At 42.3% G+C, this 12240-nt stretch overlaps 1 protein-coding gene across 3 annotated transcripts; it reads right to left on the bottom strand.

Annotated features, from left to right (window-relative positions):
* Positions 1-2671: 2671 nt before the first annotated feature.
* Positions 2672-11075, bottom strand: mmaa (metabolism of cobalamin associated A). Of its 3 annotated transcripts, none has more exons than XM_080838063.1 (7): positions 10885-11075; positions 9790-10201; positions 8247-8369; positions 7971-8141; positions 6077-6162; positions 4969-5118; positions 2672-3472 (listed from the first exon to the last, which is right to left on the bottom strand). In XM_080838063.1, the coding sequence occupies exons 2-7, from the start codon at positions 10172-10174 to the stop codon at positions 3185-3187; spliced, it is 1203 nt and encodes a 400-aa protein (XP_080694189.1). In that variant the 5' UTR covers positions 10175-10201; positions 10885-11075; the 3' UTR covers positions 2672-3184. The 3 variants fall into 3 exon arrangements, with proteins under 3 accessions (XP_080694189.1, XP_080694190.1, XP_080694191.1); XM_080838064.1 differs by having other exon boundaries at positions 10899-11075; XM_080838065.1 differs by having other exon boundaries at positions 10991-11047.
* Between the last annotated feature and the right edge of the window lie 1165 nt (positions 11076-12240).

Genomic DNA, 12240 nt, shown 5'->3' with positions numbered 1-12240 from the left:
AAGCTTTACTTCTGTATCCAATATATCTTCTTTTACATTGTATGATACATAATATAATGCTATACAGGTTTTTTAGGTGTTTTAGAAGTAAGTAATTGTTTTAAAACATCCTCAAACTCACTATGATGGCATACAGGCATATGAGGAACAACAGGATACAACAGGATAACCCCCCCCCCACACACACGCACACACACACACTGGTTCACACTATAGCCACCCAGGCTATTCACACTCTAGTTTTGTGATCTGGGTCGGAAACCTGCTTCAATGCTACATTTTACAACAGCACATCGCCAAATATGACAGTTGGCAAGCTAGCTATCGCTCATCTCTGCCAACTGTGTTACTGGTTATTGCCAACTCTGTTAGTGGTGTTTGCAAGGATGTTTTGGACTCCTTATTGCTGCTATAATCCAGAGGACATGAAGACTGCAGGACCTGGAGCATCCACCTCTCTGACCGACCTGCTTCTCTCTGTGCTCCTTTGTTTTCAAGCTGACATTCTATCTATGTCAGCAAGATGTTGCCACAGACCTCATAGGAAAGAATTCCGGCCCTGAGGACACTGTGCAGCTGAATTCAGTTAGGTGGGCAGAGCCAGGGCAATTAGAGCCAGGATTAGAAGTGGTTGCCTTTTGTTAGCCTTGAGGGGCGCTTACTCGCCATCTTTGGGGGCTTTTTCAAAATAATGGATTTGTGCAGCAGTGGGGTGACATGGCAAGACATCATGTACTGGTCTGCGTCTGTGATTGAGCGAAACAGGCCTCATTATTATTGCACGAGTTGATTGGACAATGGTTATCAAGTGCCCAAAATAGCAACTTGGCCTGATCAAATCCCAATGTGAGACCAGATGGAATTCATTAAGAGCATGCTGTCAGCGCTTTCTCAGATGCCAATGAGTCACTTGGTGGGATTCATACTGCCTATGATATCATCTTCAAACCAGAACTACAAATAATAACTCGCACAAATCCATTACCAGAGGTCACTATAGCTCCCCTGCGCTCTTCTAACCCTCAATTAATACCACCAAGATTATCCTTTTATACTCTTTCAACTCTTAGGCTGGCCCTTTAAAGGAGGAAAATGGCATATCATATATCTGTTTGGATTTTCTATTTTCACATGTAGAATGATTAATTATTACACAATCAAACCTCTGCATATGCCAGAGTTACCTCGACAGCATGTCCATGGCATCTAGAGGTTGACTTCTTCAGCTGCATGAGAATCTTTCCCCACTCTCCTCACATTAACATGTCACTTACAGGAGCACTTCTGCGCTGCCAGTCTTGAAACAGAGCCCTGGAGGAAATGCTTTGCACTCATCTGTCAGCAATAGAGAGAGAGAACTGAGGCGTCACAGGCAAAGTGTGTGTGTGTGTGTATGTGTGTGTGTATGTGTGTGTGTGTGTGTGTGCGCGTGTGTGTGTGTGTAGGAAGACAAGCAGAACAAACACCGCAGGGAGAGGGGGCTTTGTCAGGCCACAGTGCGTGACCGGCCACCTCCTTCTGAACACACAGCTCACTGGCGAAGCGGGAGGGCTACAGTGACATTTCACTCAACACACACATGCAAAAAAAACTCAACACTCCGATCAATACGTTCTTCTGGCATGCTGCTTTTAGGACTAAAGTGAATCTCATGGCCGTGTATGTCTGCATATTACTCTGCCACTGCTCCTCCGCTACACTGCATTATCGCTGTGACTTGCTCTCTGTGTGATTGTTCCATATTGAGGCAAGCTGTGTGTGCGTGTGCATGCCTGTGCGTGCGTGTGTGTGTGTGTGTGTGTGTGAACCATAGCCATTTGTGCAATGTGGTGAAGAGTGTGTGTGAAGCAAAGGCAGTTTGCTGGAGAGGGAACAGAAGGAAATCACTGAAATTGCTCTGCCAAACACAAGAACCTCCCAGCCCCATCTAGAAAGACCTTGCCCTCACGTCGCTTCACTTATAAAACACGGATCACTCTAAATGCTAAACACATGTATATGAGGCCGTGGCCAGCTGAGACAACCAAGATTCGAGCCTAATCTTTTAAAAAGCAACCACAACTTTTCTGCTCGTACTAGGGCAAAAGGAGGATGATATGATTGTGGGGCACATGCTGAGAGCAGGGGTGGGTGGGTGTGTGTGTGTGTGTCTGTGTGTGTGTGTGTGGGTGCGTGTGTGTGTGTGTGCGCTCCCCACAATTGGAGATTGCGGTGAGTGTTTGAGTTTTAGTGTACTGCTTGAAGGGGGGGTGGGGGGGTGGGAGTCAAAAGCTGATGAATTCATCAGTATTCAGACAGCATCTTTGCCACCGGTGGTAGACAGAAGCAAACGACAAGGACTCAGAGCTTAGGGTCTCGGGAGGCAGGGCATAGATTTCCCTACTAACACTTACAGGCAGACAGTATTCAACGCACACCAGGGCAGCAGGACAGCCAGCAGAAGAACATGTGGACACAATAGAGCCGTGGCACAAACAGACAAGAGCCTTGAGACTTATCCTCCCTCGGACTTCACCGACCTGCATACACATCTCTCTCTCTCTAGCAAAACAGATTCTTTCAAGATGACTGTGACCTAAGAGGCGTTTTTTACATAAAGGATCATTCTTTTCTGTGACTTTGCTGCCCCCTAGTGTTTGGTGCACGACTTACAACACAGCGACACATTGAATTACAGTTGATATAACAAATGCTTTTATCCAAAGTGATTCACAGTACAGGAGAGAAATTTTACTTGTGAGTGGGATCCCTGGAAATCTACAGTATAAATGATTAAAAAAAAACTGTTTCAAATCTGTGTAGCAGACTGACAGTGATAGTCATCAGCAAGGATGAGAAATTCACCTCACAGTTCACCCCAAAGTTTGAGCAGCTGTTATCACACATGGCTCCACCTTTTGTTTTGATCAAAGACACACACACACACACACACACACACACACACACACACACACACACACACACACACACACATCACACGGAGAATGCCAGTCCCACTCCAACGACTCCAGCGCTCCCTGTCGTCCCATGGCAGAGCTTACCAACACCCAGCTAAGCTGCACAAGTGGAGCAGGGAGTGCTTCCAGTCAGTCACACATTAGTGCTTCCCAGGATCTCGCTAGACTGACTATACTTTTGAGGCATATCTCCTGGGAAGCGATTGTTTTTTGGCCCCTGCTCCTGTTCACGAGGTGGAGGTGTAAGCCTTGAGGAGGAGGTCTGCTGCCAGCCCAGGTGAGATCTCCCCCCGGGTCACCCTCTGCTCCAGCTGGGGCAGCGCAGAGCGCACGGTAGGGTGCTCCTGGAAGTGTCTCAAGGCGTTCTCCTGGATCAGGCTCCACATCCACACTCTCTGCTGGCTGCGTCTGCGGCTCAGTAGCTCTCCGCTCTGCAGACCTGCCACCTTGAACGCCAGCATGGTGTTCCACAGGTCAACCACGCCCTCTCCTGTTTCAGACGACACGCGGACCACCTGCACAGCGACACAGAGAGAACAGGGAGGGGTGAGGGGGAGAGATGACCTCTAATGGAGGGAAGAGTGCAAAGGAGCGAAGCTTACATCAGCACAACCCTTTAAATATAAACATGATATATAATATAAACTCAAATATACACTTAAAATAACAAATATCTTTTAAATAATAAGCATCCCTTTTGTGTCAACCCAGGTGAGGCCCTAGGCAAAATGGAGTGTGAAATGTGAATAGTCTTAAATGTTCCTTTTTTATATTTAAATATCTTAGACCAGACCTGGACAAAGGCATAGCTAATAAATTACAAACAACTAAAGAATGGAGCTGCGGGTTAAAATAAATCTTCTCCCTCAATCTGCCCAGAACATTCACCCTAAAGCTAAAAGGTAACAGCCACCCAAATAATTCCTCTTCATCTGTTTCCCGACTGGAAGTTTGGGAAGAGAGAAAAGGAGTGAAAATCAATACGGACGACAAACCATCCTTCAGTCAGAGGGAATGGATCGCCCAGCATTCAGCCAAGACGGGGCCAGAGGCTGTGCTCTGTGTGGGTGGCCCTCTAATCAGCTAAACGCATGACACAGCACTCTGCTCTGCCGGACAGCCATGTTGGCTCGCTGCCACAGCAAAACAGATGCAGTCAAGCGAGGAGTGAGCGTGAGGAAGCAAGAGAGAGAGAACCAAAAGAATAAAGACCTACTGATATAGAGATGACTAGTATGAGACTACTATTTGACCTCACAATTTCTCCACATCACATTCCTCCAGTTTGAATGAAATGACATGTTAACCAGTGGATGCTTTTGCTCAACTGTAATCTGTTCTTGCACAATAACAAGTATTTATAGGAAAGTCACCATTCACTAGCCATCTTAGAAACCCCTAAAGAAACCTATTTCAGGCATACAAGAGCAGCCCCTTAGCAACATGAATGGGTAGATGAAACTCCATATTGGATGCTACACGGACCTTAAAAGTACATAGCTGAAATCAGTGTTGAAATCTGACAAATCATGCATTAATGACTTTTCAGTGTTTGCTCAAGTCATGCTTGAAAAGGTATGAAAATCATAGATTTCGTGGATTATTTCACTCATTATCCATGTGCCAAATTTCACCACATGGCTATTTCTATGGTCATGGTGAAAATAAACAGAACATCCCACCAAGTTCAGGTCTGAGGTCAATCTATGAGGTGAAAACACAAATGCAACAGGATCACATTTAGTGAGTGTCTGAAGGATCAGATCTAAAAGAGTGTCAGATCTAAAAGAGTGTCTGTGGGATCCGATCTAAAAGAGTGTCTGAGGGATCTGATCTAAAAGAGTGTCTGTGGGATCTGATCTAAAGAGTGTCTGAGGGATCTGATCTAAAAGAGTGTCTGAGGGATATGATCTAAAGAGTGTCTGTGGGATCTGATCTAAAGAGTGTCTGTGGGATCAGATCTAATAGTGTCTGAGGGATCTGATCTAATGAGTGTCTGAGGGAATCGAACCTTTGGTCTCGAGGACTTGGACTTCTTCCTCAGCAGCTTCAGGGCACTGGTGTACTCTGCTTGTATCCTTCGAGCCGGAGCCACTAGGTCTCCATCAGACTTGGTCACTACCACCAAGTCTGCCATCTCAATAATTCCCCTCTTTATCCCCTGTAGAATGAATGAAGGGTAGGAACTGCATGAGTTTTGGAGGGTTTATCATAGAGAGACAGACAGGACTCTATCTTGGCTGCACAAACAATGGCAATAGAGAGCTAAGGATGGTGATTATTTGCACAATATTACTTTCATGAAAGTCCGAGCATAATGCATCAGTGGCCATTTCAGTGTCCTCTCACTCGCAAAATAATGCTCCTTAGAGAAGCACTTATTGCTGACCTGGCCTTAAAATGTGTCTCGTATCATTTTAACCTGACTACATTTGCATTTTAATGCCAGGTGTAAATAGCCCAAAAGATAATACTGAACATGGAGCTATCCAACTGTACATCTGGTATAACATTACATATCTTACTACTAATGTTGCTTGTGTATACGTTTTAGTAACACTCAAAAATGTGCATTCAACTATCAGAACGGACGTAAAGCAAGAACAATGACCTTATTCAAGGTTTGATAACTTTCAGAAGAAATATTTTAATTTAGAAAGTAAACCAGACATATTTGCCTCACAGCTGCACAATTTCTTCATTTAAGTTTAATATTTTGCCTATGCGGCTAGAGCTTTTGCTGCAAATAACATTTGGACATACATCATCCGTTTTGCCAATAAAAATAAATCATTCACTTGTTAAGTCAATCCCACTAATAACATCAGATAATCTTTCATAGTTTAAAAATTAAAGAATATTTTCCTAGGTCTGGCTTGCTGTCACATTAGCTTCCTGCTCCATGATACACTGCATTTAATGTTTCCGTTTCCTCATCATGCTTCACGAACAAAACGCTTCAAATGAAAGCCTACTAAAATACTACAAACTTTTCTTGACCAAATAAAAAAATGTGAACACCCATTTCACATCAAATAACACATTGTGCACTTTTAACCATAAAATGACACCACTTAACAAACTGCAGTCTACAGTTAGGAGGGAGAGAAGGTATTTACCTGCAGTTCATCGCCCCCTGCTGGTGGTATCAGTAACACAAACATGTCAACCATATCTGCCACTGCAAACTCAGATTGGCCAACACCTTAACAGAAGAAAACAATAACTGATCAGTTAGCATGAAACAAACCAATCTGATAAAAAAAATATAACTGCTATGCAAACATTAACAGGGAATATATTTTGGCAGAGTACCTTGTCAAATTAAATCAACCAAAAACAATTCACCTAACAAGACGTAGGGGATCATAAATTGATTCAGGACACCACTAAGATCTGGGCACGAGTGAAACCAGTTCCTTTGAACCCACTAAGAGCTTAAGGGTTCGAATACACATACGCGAGAAAATGCATTGATTCCTATGGTACGGCGCACTTTGCGTGTGCGCCCTTTCTCCACCACGTGTTGCGTCTTTGTAGCGTTTTTTAGGTGCGCTTAAATGTTGAACTATTCTCAACTTCCCAGCGCAAGGCAGGGAAGCGCACCGCTCATCAATGTCACACTCGGCCCAGGCAGCCAATCAGATCAAGCAACAGGCGGGCTTTACTACTTTATCACTTATTACCTGTTTTGATGCTGGAAGATGTGGTATGATTAAGCAATATAATACGAGTGGGAGAGGGAGTATCCCTTACCTACCCCACTCCCACGAGTAGTCTTTTTATAAAACAATTCTACAGTCAACAAATTTACATTTAAACACGAAAAATAGTTCCATTTCCAACGTCAGAATTTTGAATGAACGGTTTTCATCAATGCGCTTTCATCGCGGAGTGATTATTATTAGCTGTGAAAAGTCTGTTTTGGCCTCCGCACTTTGCCAAGGCGTTACTGAAGCGTCTGCGCCTGTAAAAAGACGCTTATGTGTATTCGAACCCTAAGGTGGTCCAAGACAAAAATGCTCTTTCTCCTGAAATACCTAAATATCACTTAATGATACAAGATTACAACTTAAAATGTCAAATCCCATCCTTTCTATGATCAGATGAAAATGTCTAATCCAAATTGTTTTAGAAGAAGAGGAACAAACGACAGAGCTTGAAGCTCCGTCCTCCCGGGGCATAAAAGAAAAGAGGACCATGTCCACAACACGAGTGAATTCAAATCTTTCTCTCCACATTTTTGGCATTTTCCTCTCCCAAAAACTGACTTTCAAAAACCGTTCTTCCAGATGTGTAAATCTGAAAATGCTGGTTTGGCATTTAAGTGTGAACAGGGAAACCGTAGCTTTAAGAATTGCTGTGTTATTGACCAAACAGACGACAGTAGCTGTTGAGTAGCGTTTCATAGTTTTCTGGAACTCTATAGTATAGTATTGTGTTTGGTATTCATTAGTCTTAAAAACAATTCAACTTCATCATCCATCCAGACAAAAACATCTGACTTGCTTTTCGCCCATTTGTATTTCCCAGCTTTAACTGAAAACTTTCGCTGTTCTCTGCTTGTTATAAACAATGTGTCCATGACAATCCCAATACTACTGTTATATTACTTTGCGCTGTTTTTTTGTGGCTAGCTCACCCCTGTCCTTCATGCATACCCTTAAGGAGGAGAGGCACTTGGCATTTGCAAATGTGATGTGGATGCATGCCTCTACTGTAAAATTCAACTATTGTTACATTTTTAACATTATTTTTGGCCACACTTGCATTGCAAATGAGGACATTATCTGTGACAATTACCTGTGCATTATGCCTAACCAAAAATAGTTAGACAAACAGTAGTTCTTTCGGAAAGAGAGGATGTATCAGGAGAAAGGAAAAGACATGTATTGCGTTAAAAGGATTTTACAAAGGTGCACTAGTACAAATATAGCATCAATATGACAGAGGGCAAGCGAGAGTGTGAGTGAGAAAATGAGGGTGTTCTTAAAATGATGAGGGTGTTCTTACCAACTGTTTCAACTAAAACCACATCATAACCTGATCCTTCACACAGCACAATGGCCTCATTGGTGGTCCTTGTGACCCCTCCAAGGTGTAGGGCTGTAGGGCTTGGGCGGATGAAGGCCTTCATATCTCTGGATAGTTCTGTCATACGCGTTTTGTCCCCCATCAATGACCCTAGTGTGAATAGAAAAAAGATTTAGCTTAAGTGCACATCAAACCTATTTTACATTATTCTGTGCCTCGTCCTTTATGTCTTAGATCCCCAGAGTGGAAGCTCACCTCCTGTTGTGCAAGAGGACGGGTCCACGGCAAGGACAGCCACTCTATGGTCTTGTGCTGTCAGCATCTTACCCAACACCTCGATGAAGGTGGATTTACCTGCACCAGGAGGACCTGACAGCCCTGCAGTACAACAGTGCACACACAATATTCATTTACACCCCCCAGTGATGAGAAAATACTTTTATCTTACTGGCTGGCAGGTGTCCCGATATTTCTGAATAACAGGAAATCTATGAAGTAGATCAGGTAAAAAAGTTGAATCATCATTCTATATGCTCTGCTACACTTTGAGGAATGAAAGATCAGATGAGATGCTGAAGTTACATCCGAGGCAGGAGAGACTGAGGTGTAGGCTCAGGGGGTAGCTGATTTGTTAATCAGTCTTAGAAAAAAAACACACTCTCCAAAAATGAACTGCTGGCTAGCATTAGCTTTTAGATAGAATATAGAGGCTATATCTCCATTTTCATATCCCTATGACCTTCCCAGTATCACTCCATACTCACTCTTTTATCTATCTCCCATTCTCTCCCCATCTCTCAATCTATCCATCTTTACACACCTCTCTCTCCTGTTTCTTTTTGCCTTTCTTCTCCTTTGTCTGCCTCTCTCTCTGTATGCACTCAATTGCATTAAATGTTCTAATCTTTTTCTTTATATATATTTTTTTTGATCGCCAAGCACTAGTATTTTCTTTATGAAATGCAAATCTAGTTTCACAAAAACTCCATATACAACTCATCATCACTATTTCCTAGAGGTGCACGATTCAGAAAATGTCACGATTCGATTTGATACCGATTTTTAGGCTCACCATTCAATTCAAAATCGATTTTGGATTCAAAATCGATTTTCGATTCAAAAATGATTCTCAATTAAAAAAAATTGATTCACAGTATGTAAATGTTAGTGCTGTCAAACGATTAAAATATTTAATCGCGATTAATCGCATTTTTGTCATAGTTAACTCAAAATTAATCGCGATTAATTAATCGCAAATTTTATTTTAATGCTCTTATCATGGAAAAGTGGATTGGCTTGCTTTATGCAATGTTTTATTTTATTGAAAAACAACATTGCCAAACAGGGCGGTACAAAATAAAATTATTAAGTGCACATTTCAGACTCAGCCTATAGTGCAGTTAAACCATGACTTCTGTTCAGCCAGCTGCCTGTTGACATTTTCAGACAACAGTGATGCTCGCTTCTTTTGCACAACACAACTTTTAAAGGTAAACTTTCTATTCAGAAGCTTTTTGTCAACCATTTCGCCGTATCGCGCTCACCATCACTCAAACCGTAACGTTAGCCTACTACACAGTTTGCGAAGTCAAAAAGAACGTTAATCTTAATCTTTTTTTTTTTTTTATATGAATCGATTTTTGGAATTCTATGAATCGATTCTGAATCGGACGCACTTGAATCGTGATACGAATGTGAATCGATTTTTTTGCACACCCCTACTATTTCCAATCTCAAACAACAGCCACTCAGCTACACAGAGTGAATGCTACGACCACAACAAAAGCATGCTACTGACCAATTCTGAAGGCCACAGGTTGGTTTCCATTGGCCATCTCCTGCTCCTGCCTATAGGCCAACACCCTCTGCAGCAGGACCTGAGCAAGCTCCTTCTTTCTTGGGTGCTGCGTCTCCACCAGGGTAATTGACTCTGCTAGTGCTGCCCTATGACTCGTCACAAGGCCATTGAAAAGCTTGTTCACAACTCCCTTCTCCCTTTCAGTCAAGTCTGCCACATGAAGACTGGGGGCTGTGGAAACGGATCTCTTTGAGGTGTAGGTCCTGAGGAAGACATTTGTGGTGAGGATGCCACTGTTCTTCCATCCCCATCTGCTTCCATTTCGTAGTGCTGACAGAAAAGGCAGTCGTTGGCATAGTTCTAAGAACCCACTGGGAACCCCCATAATTTGGCACGGTGTTGGCACAACCTTCTGAGAGAACAGACACAAAAATGTAAAAGACACCCGATGCTCACATTTAAAACGGTAGTTGGATTGCAGACTAGCAGAGCTACAGATGGAAAGATTTGTATTTTTATTATTCTAAATAATTTTGTACTTGTACTTCACAAAACTCACAGCCCACACAACAGGCGGCATACCTGTATATGCAACAACAAATATTTTTGAGGTTGAGAAACTACCCTTTGTACAATAACCAGCATCAAGTAGCACTTTGTAATATTCTACAACAAGGTAGCCAATATCCACACATTCAATGGAAACATTCAACGACTATTAAGATAAAGAAGACACTTGGCTGTTACATGCTTGTAGATGTGACTGCCGGTACATTAACCCTACCACAGGCACAAAGCAGAATAACTTGCGCCGGCAAGCTAACATAGCCGCCTGTGTTAACCAAGGTGAATAGTCTAAAGGGCAGTCCTCAAGTTTAGTTATCCAGAAGACATGCATCTCATTTAGAGGCTACACTCGGTCTGCTTGCTATATTTTGACGCATCTGTCGTGATTGTTGGCCGCCGTTTGTTAGCACAAACCTTACGAAACTGTCAGTTTATTAACTTTAAGGGTAGGCTATATTCCTACAACGTCAGTTGACTATCTAGCTATTTAGCTAACATGGAAAACAAAGTAACAGTCGGAACACATACATTTGCACTCCTACCGCGTGTTGACAGACACAGCTTCCAAATTCATGCAGTCCAAAACAAATATACCGGATAGTCTACATCTGAGATCTGCGTGGTTCATGTATACTTATGGTTGCTTTCCTTGCAGGTCTATAGAGCAGACATCATTCTTCCTACAGCTTTCCAGGTGCAAGCATGAAGCAGCGTGAAGATGGCCCAAATACCGAAATGAAACAGGAACTAGCGCTTTAGGCTAACAGTTAGCATTTTTCAAAATAAAGGTTTTCGGTTTTCAAGAAAGAATTAATAATAATAAAATAATCCGTTAGCTAAATTGTCGAACAATTAACACATATCACGTCTAAAGCACGTATAACAATATGTATCACAAAATCTAACAGAAAAAGTGTCATATCATTAAAACAATTAAAGATTAAGTAACCTAGGAGCCCAACTGAACTCACCTGCTGCCTTGAAGTTGTTTGGCTGAGAAAAATACAAATTGTCTCCCCTAATATGGGGCATAGATCTTTTCAGCAGAACCTCTTCTAACATATTATGAAATAAAAAGTGGGGAATTATTGGCTTTGCACCCTCCAGAACCTATAAATCGAACAGCCTTTTGACCTCCATAGGCCCAACTATAATACAGCTGCTGGATTAAAGTTGTTGGGCTGAGAAAAATACAAATTGTCTCCCCTAATATGGGGCATAGATCTTTTCAGCAGAACCTCTTCTAACATATTATGGAATAAAAAGTGGGGAATTATTGGCTTTGCACCCTCCAGAACCTATAAACCGAACAGCCTTTTGACCTCCATAGGCCCAACTATAATACAGCTGCTGCCTTGAAGTTGTTGGGCTGAGAAAAATACAAATTGTCTCCCCTAATATGGGGCATAGATCTTTTCAGCAGAACCCTTTCTAACATATTATGAAATAAAAAGTGGGGAATTATTGGCTTTGCACCCTCCAGAACCTATAAAACGAACAGCCTTTTGACCTCCATAGGCCCAACTATAATACAGCTGCTGGATTAAAGTTGTTGGGCTGAGAAAAATACAAATTGTCTCCCCTAATATGGGGCATAGATCGTTTCAGCAGAACCTCTTCTAACATATTATGAAATAAAAAGTGGGGAATTATCGGCTTTGCACCCTCCAGAACCTATAAACCTAACAGCCGTTTGACCTCCATAGGCCCAACTATAATACAGCTGCTGCCTTGAAGTTGTTGGGCTGAGAAAAATACAAATTGTCTCCCCTAATATGGGGCATAGATCTTTTCAGCAGAACCTCTTCTAACATATCATGAAATAAAAAGTGGGGAATTATTGGCTTTGCACCCTTGAACAGTCCGCGGTTGATGTTAGCTGAA

Source organism: Sprattus sprattus (genome assembly GCF_963457725.1).
Source record: "Sprattus sprattus genome assembly, chromosome: 4".
Classification (NCBI taxonomy): Eukaryota; Metazoa; Chordata; class Actinopteri; order Clupeiformes; family Clupeidae; genus Sprattus; species Sprattus sprattus.
This window is presented reverse-complemented; position numbering and strand designations above follow the sequence as displayed.